This window comes from Aplidium turbinatum, chromosome 16, assembly GCF_918807975.1.
Source record: "Aplidium turbinatum chromosome 16, kaAplTurb1.1, whole genome shotgun sequence".
Lineage (NCBI taxonomy): Eukaryota > Metazoa > Chordata > Ascidiacea > Aplousobranchia > Polyclinidae > Aplidium > Aplidium turbinatum.
Genome location: NC_137487.1, coordinates 15,048,024 through 15,071,406, shown reverse-complemented (window position 1 = coordinate 15,071,406; position 23,383 = coordinate 15,048,024). Strand labels below are relative to the sequence as shown.

Sequence of the window (23,383 nt, the reverse complement as noted above, 5' to 3'; positions counted from 1 at the left end):
CGCACGGTTCGTCTAAAGACTGCGACTTCAACCTATGTGCGTGATGTTCGAAAACTGTGTCTTTTGGAAGCAGACATTTGAATCGATTTCCCTTGATGATTGGACTTACTGATAGAGACAGGTTTATTATTACGCGCGCGACGCGAACATTTACGTAACTTACTGTATGGTATTGTTGCTTGTGTTTTGTTTCCAATGCGTTTGCCTAGCTTTGCTTTTGTGTTCCAAACGACCTCAGGGGACCCACTTCAGAGATCATAAATATTTTCCATAGTTATGCGACATTGTACATTTGAAACGTTGTATTGTCTGAACAAGCTCATGTAATAAGAGCATTCGATTATTTTTCTCTTGGGAAAAACAGCTACTTCTACCCCAGTAATGTTTTTGAGGCCGGTATGTTGGTTTCATAACCTCATGCTCAGTTCCGATTTAATCATAATTGTTTATGCCTGCTTTCTGACCCTTTACGAAGCCCTTGTTTACATGGCGAGTTTCGGTCGACTGCGTTGCCCTTCCCAAAATAGGCTTTATGCACATTCCCGGATGTTGTCACCGCGATGATGTTTTGACGGCGAGGCGGAAGATTCGAAAGCAGTTTTATTTAGGGTTTAAATATTTATTATCGTGGAAGTCACACAGTATGTAAGTACACTCTTAAACTAACTTAATGTTTATATTTCTATTCTTTGAAAGGGATCAGTAACTAATTGATATCGGATTTGTATCATACTGAAAGATCAATGTAGATGTAATTGCCTACTGGATTCGTGAAAACTAAATGGCTGCTGGTGCTACTGCTCAGTAAATCTTTCATCCCTTTCCTCTGCTATACCCCTATGCTGGCCTAGTCCATTACTAGCGCTCAGTTTATAAATTCGTGACTTTGGATGGTGCTTAACTAGCCCTCTTATTCCACGCCCTGCAAGCTCCCTGGTCTCAGTGGGGCTAAGCCCTGTTTTTTAGGTTTTGCTGTGTGTTGGGTCCCCCTTATTGTATTCTCTCTGTTTAATGTATGTGCGGTCCGCATAACTACTATTGGTCGCCAAATAGAATCAGTAACTCAACCTGTGGTGGTTACACAAACTATGTTGCAGTTACCTCCTTCCGTTGTCAAAAAAGTCACAAACTTGAATAAAAGCCTGCGCTTAACCTAACTTACTATATTTCTTCGCCTTCGATTATGTCATGGTTCACGTTTGTATTGTATCTACGATTTTTTTTTTGAACCTCTGTAATGTTGTATCATACGACACACTGTATTCGTTTTAATAAGCAAAGTAACGGTCTCATAGCCAGGGCCCACAAGAGGGAGAGACAACCGGTGCATTGCACCGGGGCCCGGTGAGTTTAAGGGGGCCCGACAAAATGTCTAAATTCACGCGACAAAAAGATTGATTTTAACAATTTTGCGTAAAATATTGTTTTTATATTAGTTCCGTTTGTCAAATAGGGCCCCATTTTGCCATTTTTCAAAGTTACAGAATTTTTAATTTTTTGAGTTTAGGGGGGCCCGACAAAATGTTTAAATTTGCGTGCTCAGGTCGATTTTGCATAAAATATTGTTTTTAATATAAATATTAGTTTTGTATTTTGAATGGGCTCCCTCATGGGTAGCCTATGCCATTTTTTAGAACAACTATATTTTCATTTTTTTGCGTTCAGGGGGTCAATAAAATGTTTAAATTTGCGTGTTAAGGTCAATTTTGCATAAATTTTTTATTAATATTTTGAAGTTGGTATTTCTTATATGAAGTTGGTATTTCTTATATTGAAGTTGGTATTTCTTAATGTCATGAACAATAGCAATGCATTCATCCTAAGTTTGCTACCCTAGTCTCTGCAGATTTCAAGGTCAGAAATGGTATTGTATGTTAATGTAAAGCTGTAAGCACACATATGCAATGTTATGTTAGCCATGTCGGATAGTATTGCAATTTTTATCTTCGAAACGGCTGATTTTACCGATTTGTTGCCATGGTTACAATCAGGTGTTGCCAGAGTTAGGAAGGGTTAGAGTTAGGAAAGGTTAGGGTTTTGATCTTCACCCAGGACTAAAAAAAATATCCAAAATACAAGTTTTTGTTTTCAACAGCTATAAACTATTCCTCAAATTAGGGCAGAATTCCATATCTGACAACACTATTGAGGCTATATTTACACTATGTAGCCTAGTGTTTTAGCATTTTATCTTTGTGTATAACTAGTGTGTGTCTGTGAATTTAAAGTTATATTTACAATAGTGCATTGTTTGTGAAATAATGGAGGGTAAATACTTTAACCTAATTTATCCTTTGTAAGAACGCGCATCGCAAATTTTGCTTGTGATTGGTGAGATATCACGCGACATGTCGCGCTGGGGGGCCCGGCAGCAACATCTGCACCGGGGCCCGGCAGGGCTCTTGGAGGCCCTGCCCATAGCCTACTCAGTTATTGAACTTTGGGGAATGAGAAGATAATTAAGGTTCTTATTGAACTTAGCCTTCGGCACTAACGAGAGTAGGGTGTCTAGTTTCTATTTCTCGCCGCCTTTCCTTCAGCAGCTATGGCCACCCAATTTAAGCTTATTATTCCCTGGGTAGAGGTGAGCGGTGTTTTTCAACAACCAGCTTGAGCCGGGAGTCGAACCAGGTTCGCATTATTGAAAAGCCAACGCCTTATCCGCTGCGGCATCCCACAGCACTGCACATTTTGGTAGCCTAGCAGATAACTTTTGCTTAAAATTTTATTTGCAAGAGCTTATTTTTTACATTGTGCTTGCTAGGGTAGAGATTTTCTTTATGGAAACCTTTATTCTCGGACCGTGAAAGCTTCGTTGCAAGCTTAATTCTGGCTGTTTCGCACAGGCTACTTATAAAGGCATTGAACCACTGAAGTAGACCCGGTCAGCTTAGATTGACAGAATGAAGTTTCCATTGCTGTCTGTGAATTATTCCATGCACCAAATATCGCTGCGTAGACTACAGAGCGGTCCTTGAAATGAGTTGTTCAAGCGCTCATACGGAAAGTTTAACCAGCGCTGCTTGATGTTGCGGTTTCGACCACATAGTCGAGCGCTTAACCAACTGAGCTATCGGAGCGGAATTTTATTTCTACATCTGCAGGTTAGGCTACAAACAGGTTAACCAGAATAAGCCTTTTGTAGGATAGAGCTCCATCAGCTATGACAGATATTTTCAGAAACTATGTACAGTATTTTCATATGCCTCGTTATACAAAATATACGGAGATATGGTACAGGTGTAGCGATCCATTATTTCATCATATAAATTCCCTTTCTTTAACTAAAATGAACCATTTCAAACCATGCGTAATTTCCTACACAGGGACCAATAGAGATGTAATGATGTATAAAGCTGTGTAAAATACAGAAGCTTACATCAATCGTGATAGCAGAAGACAACATGACGTGCATATGATGGCTTAAAATATGCAACTCGTTTAAGCATATAGGCTATACACTACACAGTTTAACTTCTTGATAAAACTTCATCGATCTTAGAATTCAGTTTCAACCCATCAATCCATTTAGCTGGAATTTTCCCTCCATGTCCTCCACATGTCGCTCCAAGAAGAGCACCCAACGGAGACCCTCGGTGAACATTTTCTCCTACAAATACGACAAGGAAGTCATGCATAACGCGATTATCAACACACAGTAGCGTTAACTGCTGGTCCATGGGTACTGGGTAGCCCACGTTTGGACACACACATATTTTATGATCATTTTAGGGGGTAGAAATCGTTCGGGGGAGGGGGCTTGGAAGGAAAACGCTTATTTTGACGCCCGGACCTCTTATTGATATCAGCTATCCGGGCTAAATTATCTATACGCCCATACGTCTGCTATGTTGATGGCATGCATTGTTTTCGGTATGATGTTGAGAAATAAAATTGTACAACTACATAACATACGGTAGCGCAGAGGGCCGGCGCAAAGCTATCCTGCACCCTAAGCAAGCTTTCATTTCTGCGCCAAATAGTTCAAAATTTACTATATTAAGTAAGCAACGAAAGTTTTGAGTTCTTTCGGTTTCTTTAACTCAAGTTGTTGGTTAAATCACTTTACAGAAGTTAGTAGCAGTTCAACATGAAATGGTATTATCTCACTTTTCATGATTACTTTTTTATTTGTTTGTTTGTTTGTTTTTCATATATTTATCCTGCATTGCGGGAAAGCGGACTTGAGCGCTATGCATCGGTAAGTTTTGTTACCAATTCCATGATGCTGAGCGCATAGTCAGACTCAGTGGCGGCTCGTCATAAGGGGCTGCGGGTCTGCAGCCCCCCCAACATTTTTGTGCATATGTAAATTATAATACATATAGATAGTTTTGCCTTTTTTATTTATTTCGCTTGAAGAATTAAAAAATTCTTAATATTAATTTTTTTTGTAATAAAAAAAATAATTGGCAACCCTGGGTCTGCAAATTTTGCAGGTAAGGTGTTGCTTGTTCTTTTTTTATGACGTAGCTTTTTCAGAAAAAAATTTTGTAGCATCACTGAACAAGCGCTGTGGGGACTGCATATAGAACAGACCCTGGTCAGGGATTCCAACTTTGGTTCTCGTAAATCTTTAGGGTAAGCGTGTGAAAGCTATCGGTGATTAGGTAAAGGGATCGTAGGTTACTTTTCTTGATCTGTGTTTTGAGAAGTCACTGAGGCAGAGTGGTTTTGATGTGAAGTAAAGCCAATTACTGGAGGCTAATTATTTTTAATTATTTCAGACCAGTAGAAGCATGAGATGTATTGTTCACGCTTGTCTTGAAAAGAATCTTGGGCTGTGATATTTTCAAGTAAGGTACCTGCAGCTAATAAGGTCCGCTAATTGTCAAACCACAATATTCTTCTAAATACCGCATAATTTTGAACGAAACTTGGAATACGGATACTTTGGGTCTATCTAAACAACATATATGTGAAACAAGTTTCTTAGTAAAAGGAGTTGTGAAATATTAAAAAAAATCTGAAGCAGGCCTTAGATGCATGTGCTGTGAATAAGGCCCGGTTAGAATTTGCACCAAAAGTGATAGAAAATTGGTATATTTTCACAATAGCAACACCACAAAACAACTTCTAATCGACAACACAGGCACAGAACTAATAAGTAAATACACAGAGACAACTATTCCCTCCCAACCCCATGCTCCATTTTTTTCGAAGCGACACGGCAGTGGCGTAGCCAAGGGGGGGGTTTTGGGGGTTACAACCTCCCCCTTTGGCATGCGTGTGACGTTACGATATTGAGAATGATGCTTTCAGTCTAAAAAAAAATTGCCTAATTTTAAACAAAATTGCATTAAAAGAGCGAGTTTTGCCAATACCAAACATTCAAACATCTCAGCCAGGAATTAGCAACAAGAAAACACAGAGACTTAGCTTTTTTTTCCGAAAAATGCCGAAGAAAACATGATCTTATCCTTTTGCTATGCTACCGGACAGCACCATTTTACAGGAATATTCGTACCCACATTTTTGTTGAAAATGCTCTCAGAATGCACCAAATTCAAAGTAATTTTTTAAAATTTTCTGGGGGAGGCCCCCCAGACCCCCCGCCGTTGGGTGGTCGAAACCCCCCCTTTCAAAATTCCTGGCTACGCTACTGCGACACGGTGTTTTTAGATATGGACATGGTAGGGATGCTATAGTATTTTGATACTAAAATTATGATATTTCCATTGCAATAAAAAATTGGATTAATGGTGTAACAAGAATGTTTTGGGTTACTCAAGTCTTTAATCCTCACTTTCTTAACCAGGGGTGCACAACGGTACAATTTTCCTACCCCATGGGCCCATGAGCCTTATTACCTACATTGGCCTCGTCGTGATCATCATTATCAGTCTTGCTTTAATGAGAAAAAAAGTTCAAATTTGGTTTTAATGACTCAGCATGCACATATCTTTCACATAAAATGCAAAAAAACGGAAGTCAAAGCGGTTTGTTAACTGCAGAGCAGTCGCAGCTCAACTGATTGGAGTTAATCTGCCTATTTGATTACACTAATGTTTTGAAGATTGCGAGTAAAAGGTTCACTGCTCGAAGTGGTTTTCGTCTGATTCTGATCAGGATCTATCGTCAGAATGATGTTATCGTTTTATTTATTGTCGCTCTACAACTGCTATGAGGTCTTTTAGCGATAAGGTTCATTTTTAATTTTATATCAGATTTACGACGTCATCACATTATTACCAGACTTATCCTCACTGCGTTATGCAAGAAAGAACACAATCGGTACCGTTTTCAAAGGCGAAACCACTCGGCCACAGCTGTGCTAGTAAAAACAAAATGTAAATTTTGGCTAACCAGAGAAATTAAAGTAACGAAAGAGCTTTCAGACATCAACGACTAAATACCTCACAACATTTAGCTTTATTTTATTCTGACGATAGCTCCTGATGTAAGTCAGACGAAAACCAGCTTTAAGCAATGAGCAAACTTTTACTCGCAATCTTCAAGTTCTGTACCAACAATCAACTCTTCAACTAACGTTTTGAAAAAATCTCAAGGTTCTAGCAACAGAAAATGTAAGCTTACGACAAGTTCAAATTGCATCAAGTTATCATGTTGTGTATCGCGATTTTGAATATTAAATTCTCTGCGGCATAACTTAATAACAGGTAGGCTATAGTAAAATTTTCAGTAGTTCAGTTCAAACGATACAGCAGTAAAGTTCAGAAAGAGATCAACAACAATGTTTCACAGTTGTTAAGAAACAAATAAATTTAGTCAATTTAGACTCTCGGGGTATGCGTTTGAGCAACGCATTTCAGGACTGCTCTCCATTCAGCGACATCTAGTGGATGGAATAATTTTCCGGCCACTACACTTCAACAACAATCGGAAAACGTCACTCTGCCAATCTCGGTAACCGGCCTTACGTCAAAAGCCTCTAGATGTATGCAAAACTAACAGGAATAACCTATCAAAAGTTTTGTCAGTCTGAAGATAAAGATTCAAAATCAACAAACCAAATCCATACCTCCCACATTTACATTCATGAGAATCCCCCCTTCATAATCATCGTGAAAGCGTCTTGCGATGTAGAGCACAATAGGCAGAGCACTTTGAGTGCTACATTGCAAACCCAACTCTTTGGCAATCGTTTGAAATCCAGACAACTCATCAGCAGAGCTGAAACCATGATACATAATATTATTGTGTCAGCTAAAAAATAAACATAGCTTCATAATAATACATGCTAATCTAACAATTGTACGCCGGCAACTAAAATGAAAAATGGGTAACGGAAAAATAAAAGGACCGTGTCTGGCTTCTCTTGCAAATCAATGATGTAAATGAAGAAGCAAATTTGAAAGTTATAACCTTCAACTAAAAAAAATATTTAAGCCTATACCGGTAGGTCTACATACAATAGCATTGACAGGGGGCCAAAAAAAACTTTGAAACCCGGGCTCGGATAATGCTTTCCAAAAGTCACAAAAATGTGAAGAAAATAGCTATTGTTTTCTTTTCTAATAAGATGTCTTGTTTTTTTATTTTTTTTGGGGGGCCCGAAGATCTCATTGGTACCAAGCCTCAGCAGCTATCTTCAGCAGTCCTGCAAATATATCAACGACTTGCCTACATGCCACAACCTTCGAGGGACTGCACGAAGACAAAGCAAAACTTACTGATAGGGAACTAAATCTAAGAAACAGCTAAGTGCTCCATGCCTAATGGCAGTTCGTCATTGAATGACCAAATACGTTTCTTCATATGGATACAATCAGACACAGCAAGATAAGGTAGGGGTGACCACAATTATCAAACGTTAAACAAAATAAATAGATCCGCTTTCTTTAATCGATAAAACTAACCAACTTGAAGTTTAAGGTAATTATTAACTGAAACAGAAGCTTACAGCTCGTACCAACCAATGTAGCTTAAACTATCCACCTTGAAACAATGTCATCAAATCTTTTTAGAGTGGCTTGACCTTCATCCCCAAAGAGTTCCAGCAATCCCTTCTCGGCCTCTTCTTTCAAAGAACCTCCACGAACAAGATTATACAAAATCTTTATGTATAAATTGAGGGGTTTGACCATCTCATCCACCGGATGGGTACAACTGCATGAAAAAAAAAAACAATATAAATGTTTCGGATTTGACATCGATACACTAATTACTTGTATCTAGAAGTGGTCATTCCCCTAGAAGTTAGCATTGCAACCTTAAGATCAAACAGCACTGCTTCGGCTCTCAGGGTGTGCGCTCAAGCAGCGCGTCTTCTCTCCATTCAGCGGCACCTAGCCGATAGAATAATAGTTTACAGACAACACTTCAACAAGCGGAAACTTCACTCTATCAATCTTGGAGGCCGGCCTGCGTCAGTGGTTCAAAGTGGTTCGTCACAAGTATGCGAAACTGACAGGATCAAGCTATCACAGAAGTTCTTTCAATCCGAGGATGAAGATTTCTACGATCAATTAATCAATAAGTTATTCATTGATAATTTAAATGAAAAGGACTCTGGGGTAGCCTAAAAACCATCATTCTGCAATGATCTTAGCTTGCTGTTCCTTCGGCAAAGAATGGTGCACCATCAACAAACGTTTACAAACTCTCACATGTAAAATTTCTTGGCTATCTCCATTACTTCATCTAAAGGCCGATGAATGTTATGAAGAATTATTGAAGTGGTGACAACTGTACCTCCAATCATGGCCAGGCTAGAATTATTCTAAAAATAAAAAGTAGCTTTTATATAACGTGACATTTTGGTTGAGAAACGTTAGACTACAACTTCAACTCGCCGGATAAGTCAAAAATAAAATTATTTTTTTCAACGTAAAAAAGCTAAGTAGATACTTTCGGCTTGTCTTACGTCAAGTTATGAGAATGTCAAGGTACGATCTTTTCAATCTTCGAAGTGGTATGTAGGTGTAGCTGACCAGAAGAACTCAACTGTGGTGCTCCATTCAACGACGTTTAATGACAAGAACACTTCAGGCACCATCACAAATTTCAAGCTGGTGCCAGGACTATTAAAAGTTCAGGGCCGAGGGTTTACCCTTTTACCATTCCAGGGTTTAAGTTGCTAAAAGGACATTCTCCGTCCGATGACAATCGTCGAACGGAGACAATTACCAATGAAACAAAAGATGAAATATACATTATTACAGCACAGCCGACAATGAGCAGTGATAAAAGTAACTAATGACAAACAAAAAAATAACTAATAACACAAATAAATAATATTAACCAAAATAACAAATCTAACCGTTGGAAGAATTCTATCTGATCTTTCCGTTACAAACTTATACACATCATCTTCGCTGGTCGGTTTTCCAGCCACAACCCAATCGATGAAAAAGGTTCTAAAAAGTAAATAAAATCTTCGTTTACTGTTTACAAAGCGGTACCTACAAAAAAGAATGTGAAGTTAGAATTGAAAATGTAGGCTACTGATTATTTTGACAAATATTTTGGCGTTTGTTGGGTTGATGTAGGCCAAAGCTAATTTCTCGCACCTTTTTCAGACCTTGGCCTTAGTCCAGATTATGATGACATCAACAAAAACGTACTGTTAGCTAGCCTATGTGCTGTAGTAGCTCTAGCTTGCAACTCTGTTAACACTAAGTGTATTATATAAGCTATAACTCCAGAGAAACTACACCTGAAAACTATTTCCTAGGAAATAATCCACCTTGCTAAATACCTACTTGCCCGGTAAAAAATTTTCAGATGGAAATTGCCCATATCCCTGAAATTGCCAAGGTGGATTTTTCCGAGGGAAAATTTTTTCAAGGGTGATATTTATCAAGAAGTTATTTAACAGTAACCAGTGATCTATGCGCATACAAAAAATATTGACGCCGTCAGCGCAAACGCAAACGTTCGAAAAACCATACGCCGTATGCGTCAACGTAACTTGTAAAAAAAGTTGGCGGCGTCAGCGCATACACTAGCGTAAACTCATTTTGTTTGCTAGGTGCCAAACATTCACAGGGTATAAACCACTCGAAACAAACAAGTTTTATTTTGAATTTCCACGAAGAAACACAAGCATCTGAAAGTGTTCATCTGACATTTTGCTTCGTTTTGGTTTCAATATGTCTTTGCCCATTGAAAACATTCTTTCAACTTATTCAAAATTTGGAAAGTTTGATAAAAAAAAATGCAAACAACAGCTAAGACATTAAAATGTAGCCTATGCGTTGACGCTATGCGCTAAAAAAACGCGAAAACTTTACGGCGTAGCCTCAAGCGACAACTAGCCTATAGGCTACAAAAAAATGTGGCCGCAAGCGTTAGCGTAAACAAAAAGTCTACGCCGCAAGTCTACGGTGTAGAATTTGCGCGTATACGTACATCTCTGACATTAACGCATATAGCAACTGAGGCTGTTTGAAAAAAAAAACATGTAAAACTACGTTTTGACGTTCCATTTTTTGTATTGACTCTAAGGTTAAGCCTGCCGAAGTCTAGTTTGAAAAAAGAAGCCTGATTATCATTAAGGATTGCAGTCTCAATTACTTGATCCAGCCTTCACAGTAGGTATCGTTGTGGTTTCCAGGAGTGGTCATAAATTCAACAAAGTTCGAAAAAATCCGTTTTATAACATCTGTATCACTCATAGAAGAATCACATTCACGGAGAATTTTCATCACTCGAAGAGCAAGCACACAGTTCAGAGTGTTTTCGCCTGCTTTCAGCCCTGCAGTAAAAGCAGAAAAAGTTTAGCATGTAAGTCTATTGTCTGGCTTTCTGATCATTGTAAGTAAATGAATAGAATAATACATCTGCTAAATCAACTAAGGTATTTTTAATGGAAAATTAATAGCAAGTATTTTAATGTTGTTCGAGCACGCACATGATTAGAATCGTGCAATCCACTGAAAAAGCCAGTGTTGAATTCAAAAACAATTTTAACTAGCTTTACCTTCAGAACAGGTGATTAAAACTTAGCGAAACTATAGGGGTCGCTCACGTGCCGTCACCTGTTTCTGCGTAAAAAAAACTGTCGTCTTGCGCTGTTTTTCAGAAGCCTTTTGCAGGTTCCAGCTGGGGAGCAGCGAGCAAGTACTAACAGACTACGTGCTGCAGCTCTTGTCTACTCAGCACTCAGCAGACTATCGCGCACCTCCTCAGCACACTTCTGTGCACCGGCGCCATAGTGTTCCTTGTTACAGCATCGATACTACAATTAACGCCCGCGTCCTTCCATTTCTTGTAAGCACCCAACCTGTTAAAAATCCGTGACAAAGAAACCACATAGCCTAAAGCCTACTGTTCTGTCACAGGTCTATGACCTATATTATGTTCTCCCAAACGAGTAATTTCGTTGACTAAAATAACTATACCCATTGCATGCCAGCCGCTTAACTTTTCCTTAGCGAAACTGACAAACAAAAGACCTCTGCCCTAAATGGGCGAACCGTAAATGAAAAGCGGAAAAAGATCCAGTGCAAGCAGTTATCTCCTATGATGACACCCCACCAGTCTGTCCTTGCCGAAACAGAGGTGGGTGCATCTCCTCTCCACCGCTTTCGCACCGATGTCGTTCTTTTCCGCTCAACATAGGAGTGTGGTACATTTTTCTTTTTGCGAGTGTGGCACTGAGAAACGAGTTTGTAAACCTACCGTTTTACGGTAAAAAAAAGGACCAGAAGGTGGGGATGTCTTGGACGATAAGGCCACTGGCTACTCTTCAGTAGCCTAGCTTCTTGGTGTAGCCCGGTGAAATATCACTAACATGGCGTGTTAAAAATAGATCTTCGCCCTTATAGGCCTATTCCGCCCATACAAAGACAACAAGTGTAAAGTTCCGCTTGTTTTTGGGGTGTTGTAGTCTGTGAGCTTTAAATTCACCAATTGGCTGCTAAAACTAAGAGCTTTGAGGGGTTGCGACCGTGCCATATTTTAAACTGATTGTCCTGCTTTGGGATCATGCACGTTATAACGTCCGCCTTTAGGCGCTTCTACTTTTTTCTAGACCTCTGCTATGTTTGTCATATATTGTTTTTTCGTTGTGATGGTCAGAAATAAAAACAAACTGAGCTGTACTTGAAATAGTTTGCTCAAGCGCGTACCCCAACAAGTTGAACCAGCATAACTTGATCTTGCTGTTTCTTCATTTCGTTCGAAATCGAGCACTTTGAGCCATCGGGACGGGAACAAGACGAAAAATAAACTTATCAAACATGAAGCACATAACATTTGCAAAAACAACATCCAGTAGATTCTCATAAGTCTCATTCTGGTACAAAGTTAAGTCTCGGTGATCGTCGACGAATCATTATGCCGAAACCGCGTGAAAGCACGAACCTTTATGGTAATGGACATCCTTTTTCCAATCATCCGCTTTGCCATGCATGATCACTGTTCCGATGACTTGAGGTGGCTTTCCTTCTCCTTTAAAAAGTGGAAAATTTTAAAATCAACGAATGTTCTGTGCATGCGGCGTTACGTCAAATACGAGAATGGTAACAGTGTATTGTTATGACGTCATAATTGGTGGAAAACATTTGCAAACTTAAAAGCTTCGATAAACAATCGATTCCGATTGAACTCGCTTCAAAGTGGTGAGTGGTTTTTGTTTAAAAGCATGGCCATGTTGAGTTTAAATGACTTTGCTGCATCTGCTTCTTTATTCCCTATCAAGCTTTTTCGAATGGTTAGCGATGCGCAGTGTCACTGCATGACGTGGGGGGGTGATGGAGAGCATTTGGTTTTGAATACCAGAGCTTTTGAAGATGAATTGCTTCAGCAAACTCTTGCTAGGTGGAAATACCAGTTGAAAACTACTTCGACAACAAGCTTCATCAGACAATTGCATGCTTATGGATTTCGAAAAGTGATAGAAGGGTACGGTGAGCCAAATAACATTCGACGATATTATCACCCGTAAGTTGGCAAAGTTTTTAACTTTGAGATTGTTAACTGTAGGCTATTTTGGTAGCCTACCACAGTTTGAAAACAATTGTTCTTGCAAGTGCAGCATAAATCGTATTATTTTGAAGTTATTAATCTAAGGAGCCATATTTTTTCCATCACGTTAGCAGTGGAGTTGAAAAATTGTTTGGTTCAGTTGGAAAAACACCTCAATACAGCACATAATATTAGAATAAATTATAAAACACAACTTGGGTGAAGCTCAAAGATAAGAGCAAAACCTCTATAGGTGCTGAAAAATAATGTGAGTGCACTGGTATTTTATGGTGTAATGGCAGCTTTATAATGTGCTTTTATTTTACTTTTAAGATACTTTCATCGGCAACGCCCCGATCTCTTAATGTTTATGAAGCGAAGCATGAGGTCAGGATCTGCTAAAAAGCACCCGCTTAGAATATTTGAGGAATCCAACAAGCAACCAGTACCGGTGAGTTTTAAAATGTAGCTTGCTTGTTGATGAAACTTAGACGCAAGCCCGCTTATTTAACCGAATAAACAAAATAACGGCTGTTAAATTAATAACGCGCTTAACAATTTACAGCATAAGATTAGAACAAAATTACAGTTAAGTTACTCATGATCAGTGGGATACGTAAAGTGGAATTTTGGGGGTCCCAAACCCACCCACTGAGCTTGATACATCTTTTTTAAATGTTTTATTGAGCCTTTTTTGCGTAGGTTATTATTGTTATATTGCGTAGTATTTTCTATTTTTCTTCACAGCAATCTATTCATTTTTTTTAAATTGACGTAAAGGAAGACGTATTTTTTCAGTGATATGGCAAAAATGTGACGTGATAAAAAATTGAAAAGGTAACCTAGTCTGGTAGTAGTAGTACTAGTCCAGTTTAAATCCGGTGATGTCTCCGTTACCGAGGGTGGCCGGATTCACCTCTAAGTGCCGCAATCGCCTGCACGCCCTGCCTCCACATCGATCTATCTAACGCGTCCTCTCTTGCCAAGCCTACCATGCTATTTTCCTCCTCAACTTGCCTTTTCCACGTTTTCTTGGGTCTTCCTTGTTTCCTAGGTGTTATCAAGACTTCTAAATGATTGACCCGCTGCAGCTTTTGCGTTTTATTAGCGTAATACAGCTATTTGACTTAAAACTAGGCTATTGTTGACCCAAGTGAGCTTCCTTCACGATTTACCAGATTATTGGTGAGAAAGTTTCCATCGTTTATTGGACGTCTCTTGAATTTTAATTTGACTAACGGCTTAGTTGGAATGAGACCTTATATTTTGATTTGGTTGTATAACAACAAGTTTTATAAATTTTTATTTCAACATTTTTACCAAAACAGTTCATCGGCTAAATTTTCTCGGCAGTCTCATAGCCATACTCATTAGTACAATTCTACACTTACATATGGCCTTTCACATGCTATAAGGTGCCATATACAGTAGACCGACATTCGTTTCTGTCGTAGAGTACAATTAGGTTACCGTACCATAGTTACAGTTTAACGTAGTCTTCTGGAAAAAAAAAATTCAAAACCTTTTCCAAGGAAAACTTTATGTACGGTACCCCACTGCTCATGATTAACCGTGGTTTTCCTGCGTTTGAAGTTGTGAAACGTCAGAACGAAAATAAGCGTGTTGCATCTTTAGGAAACAAAAAATTACTTTAGGCTGCTACTACCTGTGTACTTTTTTATATTATAAACTGCGTGTAAGTCTCACGGTGTACTTTTCAATATTTTACACCTGGGGTTTGTGTAGGGTCACAGTCGACCGGGTACAACAATGGGACATCAAGCTATTTTATATGATAAAACAAGCACTGCGTCCGTCTTGAGGAGCCCGAATCAGTTCTTAGGAGCAGAAGAAATAAGCCGATCACAAACAGAAACTCCCAACAAGAGGCGTAGAAAAGCTCAACCGAGAAAGCATCCTTCGTTTCAAGAAGAATTTCAGTTTGACGAAGAAGGTTAGTAGCAGGCGTGACAAGCAGAATTTCAATGCATGAATGGCATCATTATTGCAGATCTACTCTCTGTGGGTGGATCTTAACTGTAGCAGCACAGTAGTATTAATTGCAGATCAATAAAGTTGAGAGATTCAGTGTCAGGAGTTCACATTCAAATGTTGTTCCCTATACTTTATAGTCTTGTGCGTGGCTTTGTTTTTTGAAAAAAATTGTGCATTTTTATTCAGTCGCTTTTTTATAACTTTAATTATACTATACAGGTCATTATTTAATCATTATAACGAGGGTATGGCCTGTTTGTCTGTCGAGAGCAAAATCTTGCTCTGCCTTGCGATCCGGTTAGTTGGTAGAGTTCATGTGCTACAAGATCACGCCGCTTCAAGAGCTCGTTTCAAGAAAGCTTTGGTCTGCCTTGAGCTCACTGTGTTGCAATTAGGGGTGTTCAATTTCGATTATTTCAATATTCGAAATTCGAAATTCAATTTATTTTCGATTTCCGAATTTCGATTTCGAATATCACAACTATTCACCAAACTGCAAAATGTGATTTTATTGAAAGAAACGACATGAAAATTCGCTAGAAAACGCTAAAAAAAGCCATGAAAATTTGCAAAAAAAAGAACACAAAATAACGTCTACAGCTCCAGGCCCAAGTTGGTGTTGATGAACACAAGCTGATCGACATGATCACCCGTCAGTCGGGATCTCAGCTTTGTGACGGTCAGGCCAGCTTTTGAAAACGATCGCTCCGCTGGAGCCGAGGTCGCTGGGATCCCAAACACTTCAAGTTCATTTTCACAGCGAGCGATTCACTGCCGCGACATTTCACTGCAGAGTGCAGAGGTTTCGACTCGAAAGCAACATCGAGTATGTTTGCAAGCGCATAAAGCTAAACGCACGCTCCGTCTACGTAAGCAAATTATGTTGTTTTTGGGTGCATTCAACATCTGATGACATTGAATCGACACAAAATGGTAGATTTTTGCTATGTCCCAGGAAGCAAAATCAGTCATTTTTACATTGATTCAACGTCTGCAGACATTAAATCAATGTAAAAATGACAGATTTTGTTGTCTGGTGTTGGATGTAGCATCGCAACTCGTTCTAGTGATTATATTTATCGCGAAGCTGTTGCGGTTTGCATTCAAAAAGTGTTTTCCTGCTGCCGATCGCTAGTTCATTTATTGTTTTATGTATCAATACAGCATAAAAATTTGCCCCAACACAGAAATATGCGCAGGCCGAAGTAGCCGGCCAGGGGTCAAGGGGGGCCTCCCCCCCTGAAAAAAATTTTGCCCCCCTTTGGAAAAATCTCAACATTCTCGGGCAACAGCTACAATGATAATGATTTTGCCAATTTAAATTTTTTCGGCCCCCCCCTAAAAAAAGTTGCCCCCCTTGCTCTGCGGTTTGGCTACCCCTTGCTCTGCGGTCTGGCTACGGCCCTGCCCCCACGGCTTAGGCGCCTATGGATTCGGTAAAAATGGATAAAACTGCGACAAAGCTCAGCCTACACTTTCTGCTATTGCACAACCTAGCTATCTTCATTCTTAAGAGAAATTTGGCATTAAAAATGCCAACCTGGCATCCCTGGTGCAGGACTGGCCGTTGGACCCGCGAGAGCGTGTGATAGTCACGTGATCGACGATGCGCATGCGTCGAAGTCTTTTTTTGCTTGCAAAATGCGACAAGACAGATTTCGCGCCACTCGCGTTACTTTCAACCGCGTTCAGCCGAAAGGGCGGCTATAATTTCGAATATGTCCGATACGAAAAACGAATTTCGAATATCACCTTAATCGAAATCGAATCGAAAATCGAAATTGAACACCCCTAGCTGCAATGATCATCCATCTAACCTGAGAAATCCAGCTTGTGCTGCGCTCAACGTGTCCAACTGTTCAAGCCATCTCAAGATAGGCTATACTGTAACATATTTTGTGTAAAATTATGTTGGGTTATCTTTAATTTCAAATCTAGTACTGTGCTATATGGATCAGTCCTGTCAGCATGTTGGTATCGTGTAATATAAAAAAAACTATTCTTTAGATTCTTTTCCTCCATCTATGGTCACTCAACCTCACTTCAGAGAGCACAAATTGACACCAAACTATCCCGCTGTGACACTAGAAAACAACTTTGTGCGCACTCCTATCGTGGTAAAACAAGAAGTCAAAAATGATATGAAGGTTCTTCAAGATTACTGCACTCAAATCAACAAGCTTGTGGAAAGTAAAGAGAAAGAGACTCTAGTGGAACCTACTGACTTTCCACAGAAAGAAAAGGATGACAAGACAAAGAACGAAGAAACCACGAAGCAGGAAAAAACGAAGGCTTGCGATCAATCTAACAAAGAAAGCACCAAGGCTGCTGAACACGTGCCAACACTGGTATCAACCAATCAGGTCGTATTTTTCAAAAAAGAGCAAAAAAATCCTGGGTCAGACGAGCCTCTTGATCTGAGCAAGCCAGCATCTTCCCAGAAACTACCAATTGTGACAATGGAGAAACCACCGGGTAAGTTCCTAGTTCAACATTTCCCAAAAAGGAGTCGAAGCAGTGTTGATATAGATCGTTTTTGAGCGCACATTCGATATGCTGCACTTTACTTGATAGAGAAAGTTCAAAATGTAAACTTTTAATGACAAATATCTACACTTTGCCTTTCCAGCTGTTCCGCAAAACTTTAGAAGTGGATTTCAGCAGCAGCAGCCGATAACGAAACCAATGGCAATTTTGAATGGGAGCAACACCAACTTCATTCCAGCCAATGAAAATCATGCTCTTGCACCGCCGAAGACTGCCTTGCCCCAACAGCAAAACCAGTCGCAAACTTTTCTAATTAGCAGTCAAACCCCATTGCACCAGCATCCAGGCGCAATGGACAACGCTACAAAAGCAATGTCTTCAGGTAGGATATTTTTAACGCAAATACAAAACATAAAGTACATGAGACATGAGATTTAAGAAATCTGCAACTTTGAACTTGCATCCGAAATTGTTTATGACCAACGCCATCGTATAATGTTTAAAGCAATAGGCTAACCGGTTTAACTTCTGTCTCTTTCTCAGTTGACAAGACTATAATCAAGTATTTTATAGTTTTAACGTTTTGAAAAATACAGTTTCATAACGTTAATGTATCATTGACGCAATGGTTAATGTATCATTGACGCAATGTTTCACCGTTTTTTGCGTCACTCAAACAGGCCTTCCTCCGTTTCCTTCATCCAGCACACGCATTAGTGTTCCTCCGCATTCGGTGTTGCAGCCCGCCTACATTGCTTGGCCTACTCGAGGAATATTCTGCCCACAGACGAAACAATGGATACAGTCTCGCCCCACAATCATTCCGTTGCCCTTAAAGAGTCAGCAAATTTCTCCTGGGAAATACCCCAACCCCAGACCAGGTAAGCTATTGAGTGTATATCGCGACGCTCCGAATTTAACGTGCAAATGTGTTTCACCATGATCTCTCAGCTATCATTAATATGTTTTGAAAAATTTCCCAGCCGGTATGTTGTTTAACCAACAGCCGCAATGGAAGCCTGAAGTTCCGAGGGTCCCCGTTGAAATAAAAGAGCAACAGGCAATGAAACCGAAGGCCCCTCAGCCCCCTACTCGGGAAGAACCAACCTATCATCTTCGATCTCTTCCAAGACCTAGAGTCTCGTTCCAAAATTAATAAGCTGGCGGAATACAATTCTTATTGGCTTATCACAACTATCTTGTCATGATTGTGCCATATGTAAATTACCACCAGCAGGAAGTAATTCCTCTCCAAACTAACAAACTAAATTTTATTCAAAAACGCTGCTGACTTAGGGAACGTTCAAATATTACGTAACGCTTTTTTTCCGAATTTTTGCCCCCCCCCCCCCCTCCTCCATGTAACGCTTTTTCAGTACGAATTCAGCACAAAAAACTACCATTCCGTACTCGAAAGCGTTACGTAACGTTTTGCTTGAACCCCCTACCCCCCAATGTGACGCTAACGTAACGCTTTGCATAAACCCCCCCTTCCCCCTCGAAGGCGTTACGTAATATTTGAACGTTCCCTTATATGGTTTTATTTGGCCTATAAAGCGCGATCATTTTTGCGAAAAGGGAAATCGGCAAATGTGTGGTCTCTTTTCTGGGTTTGTAGTTTATCTGGCGTAGGCTATTGTGGTCAAACGCTGTGGTGGTTGATGCAATCTTTTAGTTGTCAAGCTTAGAAATTTCCTGGGAAATATGCCAATACTGGTTTGTCGTATCCAGACGTACACCCAATGTTGGAAGCCTACTCTCATATGTTTAACGTTTCACATAAAATGCTTATAACACATAGAATCGATTTCGAGAATTAATCGGTTTTCATACTGTACAATTGATCAGCTTTGTCGTAGTTTGGCTTCCTTCCGTGGATGTTACAAGACTAAAGCTGACGGAAATATTCCCTTTATTATACACATCATTTGGTGGGAAGCGAAACCTGCTAGAATTGTGTGATGTGTTTTCTCGGAAAAGCAGAACAACTTTGCAGTAAAAATGTAAAGTTGTGTTTTTTCTACGTAAAGTAATAATCGGTTTGAAAATTTGTCCGACTAAACCGCAAACTTCTATTAAAGTAATTTGGTTTTTCTGAATTTTATATGGCCAAAGCTTTATTTTTAAGACGGTGTGTTCCCTATATTCTTGCAAACCGTTGTGTAACTAACTGGTTATTTAGTAATTAATTCACGTATATTTCGTTACTGCTGTAGTTGTACCAAGGAATAAAAGAATGAATGTACTACACTGGTTACTGGTTTTTACAGGAGAGAAAACTTCAGTTGCCTTGAAGAAAATTAGTAGCTTTATTAATCACAGTTTCATTATCAAACAGGCGCACAGTTATGCATCCTTTTTCTGTTTTCTAACAGCTTGCAATCCAACGGGACATTTTGATAAAAAAAAATATGCATCGTCTATGGCTCAGCAACTTGATAAGACTTATTTAAAAAAAAGTTAGATATGACAATAATAGTGGTAAAAATACAGGTTACAGGATAGGTCTAACCTACCTGAAGGTGGCAAAGACATATAACTGGCTGCATGTTTTTCTTTGGGTTCTTCGTACTGCGTGATCCAGCCATTATAATGCTCCTTTATTTTGGACGCATCGTAATACCAGTGAACAGGCATGGCTACTGCATCTGCTGCAAACATACCTGGAATGCCATAATATTGTTTAATCCGAAGAAAGCGAACTTCGTACAAAACATTTGAAACTATTTTTCAAGTGAAAGTTTTGTAAGTGGTGAAGCATACAGAAAAAAAAATTGGCTCTAATCTTATTCTTTAAGCTGCGCAGCTGTAGGCCTACCTAAATGACTGCAAGACGCATATTGCAATTGTATTACCAAGCAATTACTTACTTTTGTATGCCTGATTGACTGCCTCTGGAATCACCGACATTTTGTTTCAGCAATGACAATAAGTAAGCCACTCACAACAACTGAACCTGTGTAGAAATCGTTTGTTAAATCAACAACTCGCCTCGAGGCAGACTAACCTATCCTCAAGCCCTGTGTGGTTATACTGGTTAACCAGTCCACAAGATAAAACTGATTGAAATTGTAGCCTACTACCAAGCATTTCCCATTTACAAACCATAGTGTTTCTCTTATAACTTGAATATTAACTTTGTTTCTACCATTGCCAGTCAAAACAAACAGCAGCGGTTTAGAAGAAGTTGAAGCGACTGAACGCGTACGCGAACATTAGGTTGATCGCCATTATCTCACAATCGCTGTGGTATCTACTTACCATTGTGACTAGCCTCTGTTTACATTTAAACAACACAGACAGTTTTATACCAGACTAGTGACTCAGCAAATATGATGGTGCCTTGTCATTCAAAGATCCCATGTTTGCATTACGGTAGTAGCCTACATTTCAAGAACGTTATTAATTTGACATAAAAAAGTGATCTTTGCTAGGGCATAGAATTTAACAATAAATCATGTCATAATCCCTTCCTTAAAAATGTTTTGCTATGTCATTATGACTTGGCAATAATTATGCAAACACAGCAACAAAAAATGTATCAAACTTTTGATATGTTGATGCACAATGCTTTCCATCAGTAGCTGCTGATTTGAATAAAGATTGTCTGTTTAAAGATGCGCGTGCTTTGCTTTATTTTCCTGACTCTTGTGCTTCTGTAACTTGTATATTGCAACTGTGGTGACAGGCAGGGGCTCTTTCCACTTTCAGAATTCGGGAGGGGGGTGATTTTTAGACAGTGGGCTAAAATCGTCTTAGTTATTCCAAACCACTTCAATAAGTGGGGGGTGATCACCAGAGGTGGGCAAAGTTACTTTCAAAAGTAACTGAGTTACAGTTATAGTTACTTGGCCAAAATAGTAACTGAGTTACCGTTACAGTTACCGATTTCAAAAATGTAACTAGTTACTAGTTACTTTCAGTTACCGGTACTCATAAATCTCAACGTAAACGCTGTAATCCAAATTTAGACAAACAATTATTTGCGGGAGGCGCATCCATTCTCCTCAACATTTATTAGATGTATCACGCACCCTGTGGTGCAAATTCTTTTCTAGTTACGCAGTTGCCTTTTCCTAATGTAATTTGTTTTCCGTCTGTCTGTTTTCCACACTATTGCTTACAATAATCGTTGCGTGTTTCTTGATGCTTATAGTCAGTCAGTTATAGTTACTTTCAAAAAGTTTAAATTTATTGCAATTTATACATATTTTCAGATTCCTGATGAGGGCTTAAGTTAAGCCGGAAACGTTTGACTGTTAAACTACTTGTAAATATGTAAAATATATTGTTGTAATGCTCAACTCTGTGATATTGTTGTGCTTTGCCTGTCTTTGGTACAAAAAAGAAAACTCTCTCCCGAAACTATATTCTCTTTAAATGCTCGAAACAAAGGAAATAATTTGTTTTCTCTGCTATAACTCGAAGTTACTTAGACATCGACTTCCGATTTTGAATCGAAAAAACAATGATGTAATAAAATTGCGAACAGTGAACGTAACACCGGGACTCCGGTTCCTATACTCCAAAACTACGGCTCCTGTACACCTCTGGCAGCTATACGACAAGCATGAATTAAGCTATCAAGTGTTGCCAAACACTTTTGCTAAACATTGCATAGAAAGTCACATATTGATCAATCACCAAAAGCAATTAATTTAGCCAAATTAGTTCTCAAAAAGCGCTAAAAAAGAGCCAAATCGCCAAACCTTAAATATTAAGCAAAACGTCTTAAAAAATCGCCAGATTTCTGGATTTTGGCGATGAATCCGCCAATATGGCAATCCTGCTCCATAAGATCACAAAACAAGAGCGCAGCGCATGGGCAGTGCTGCTCCGATACAGCTGCGAGAAGAATGCATTATTGCGCAACGCGCAGCAAACACGCATAAAGCATGACACAAACATGTGCAGAGAAATGGACGGCGATTAGAAACAGAAATTTCAATACAAAAGTAACTTGTAACTGTAACTGTTGAAAAAGTGCTAAAATAGGAACTGGTTACCGCGTTTCGTTACTTTTGGAAAATAGTAACGAAGTTACCGTTACAGTTACTCAAAAAGTAACTAGTTACAGTAACTAGTTACTGCCCACCTCTGGTGATCACCCCCCCCCCCCCCCCCCTTGGATACAGCCCATGGAGACAGGAAAAAAATGATAACTCTGATTCGACCGTGTATTCATTGCTCATTCACTTATTCTAATCTTGATCTGATGTTCCTGAATAATACGAGTATTTTGACTTGTTTTATAGTGTAACAGAATCTGCAGGTTATTAGGTTTAACGAGGGTAGCTGCGCTAGACATAGACCTACTGTTCTGTACACTAGTGTATTCTTTAAATACGTGTTTGCAAATTCACACAAGTCTGCGAGGGAGGGTGACTACTGACTAGTCTTCACACCCTTTGGTCGACGTTGCCTCACATGCGAGAGTGGGAGCTCTCGATATTGGGTTTTTCAGCGAAGGCAAGTCGACACTTGTGTTCTACCAGAAACAACTAAGGTTTGCCGCACCGAAATAGAACAAAATCCCGAAAGCGGATTAAGCTGTTTCGTGCCACAAGTCTCATTTGTTACATTTCTGGACCAGCTTTTTCCGATCTTTTACGTGCAAATTTCGTTATGATGTCAGGACTGTAGTCGATTGTTTGAGAGCGGAAGTGGGTACACGCTTTTCCTTTTACTCGTGTTGTTCGTGCTTCAGCTCAGCGCTTAATCATGCTGAACCGGTGAAACTACAAGAGGCCAGGCAGAAAAACAAATAGCAGCGCAAAAGATCCCGTTTAGGTAATCGTTAACAACTCAGTCACTCCGCAAACTTACCACAAAAAGTGCCTACAAGGTAATACTAAAAACTGTTACAGTTAATTGATTCAAGTTTGTTTTTTACCGAGCAAAGGAGAAAGTAATAAATTGCACCTGATGATTATTCTGCAAAGATTTGTCCGCTCGTTTGCGGGTAAGGTACATCATTTGAGCGTGACGCAAATTGAAGTCAGTGACAAGATAGCTTCTTTATAAACAA

At 39.4% G+C, this 23,383-nt stretch overlaps 2 protein-coding genes across 2 annotated transcripts; one reads left to right on the top strand and one right to left on the bottom strand.

The window, feature by feature from the left end:
• Positions 1-3,322: 3,322 nt before the first annotated feature.
• LOC145785467 (uncharacterized) lies at positions 3,323-20,317 on the bottom strand. The gene is made up of 9 exons (XM_082597117.1): positions 20,226-20,317; positions 19,872-20,018; positions 12,271-12,357; positions 10,480-10,660; positions 9,224-9,320; positions 8,571-8,683; positions 7,900-8,070; positions 6,983-7,134; positions 3,323-3,610 (listed from the first exon to the last, which is right to left on the bottom strand). Exons 1-9 carry the CDS (start codon positions 20,263-20,265, stop codon positions 3,471-3,473), a joined length of 1,128 nt encoding a protein of 375 aa, XP_082453243.1. The 5' UTR covers positions 20,266-20,317; the 3' UTR covers positions 3,323-3,470.
• LOC145785466 (uncharacterized) lies at positions 12,514-19,597 on the top strand. The gene is made up of 7 exons (XM_082597116.1): positions 12,514-12,849; positions 13,207-13,324; positions 14,620-14,827; positions 16,876-17,343; positions 17,498-17,737; positions 18,036-18,236; positions 18,339-19,597. Exons 1-7 carry the CDS (start codon positions 12,551-12,553, stop codon positions 18,509-18,511), a joined length of 1,707 nt encoding a protein of 568 aa, XP_082453242.1. The 5' UTR covers positions 12,514-12,550; the 3' UTR covers positions 18,512-19,597.
• Positions 20,318-23,383: the final 3,066 nt, after the last annotated feature.

What these genes read in the sequence shown, in the direction of transcription:
- LOC145785466 (XM_082597116.1), top strand. Translation starts at nt 12,551, where the DNA reads ATGGCCATGTTGAGTTTAAATGACTTTGCTGCATCTGCTTCTTTATTC. An exon ending in ATTCGACGATATTATCACCC is followed by an intron (nt 12,850 to 13,206) that starts GTAAGTTGGCAA and finishes TTTACTTTTAAG; the next exon opens with ATACTTTCATCGGCAACGCC. An exon ending in ATACCCCAACCCCAGACCAG is followed by an intron (nt 18,237 to 18,338) that starts GTAAGCTATTGA and finishes AAAATTTCCCAG; the next exon opens with CCGGTATGTTGTTTAACCAA.
- LOC145785467 (XM_082597117.1), bottom strand. Translation starts at nt 20,265, where the DNA reads ATGTCGGTGATTCCAGAGGCAGTCAATCAGGCATACAAAA. An exon ending in AGTCAATCAGGCATACAAAA is followed by an intron (nt 20,019 to 20,225) that starts GTAAGTAATTGC and finishes ATGGCATTCCAG; the next exon opens with GTATGTTTGCAGCAGATGCA. An exon ending in ATAGCCAAGAAATTTTACAT is followed by an intron (nt 8,071 to 8,570) that starts GTGAGAGTTTGT and finishes TTTTTCATGCAG; the next exon opens with TTGTACCCATCCGGTGGATG.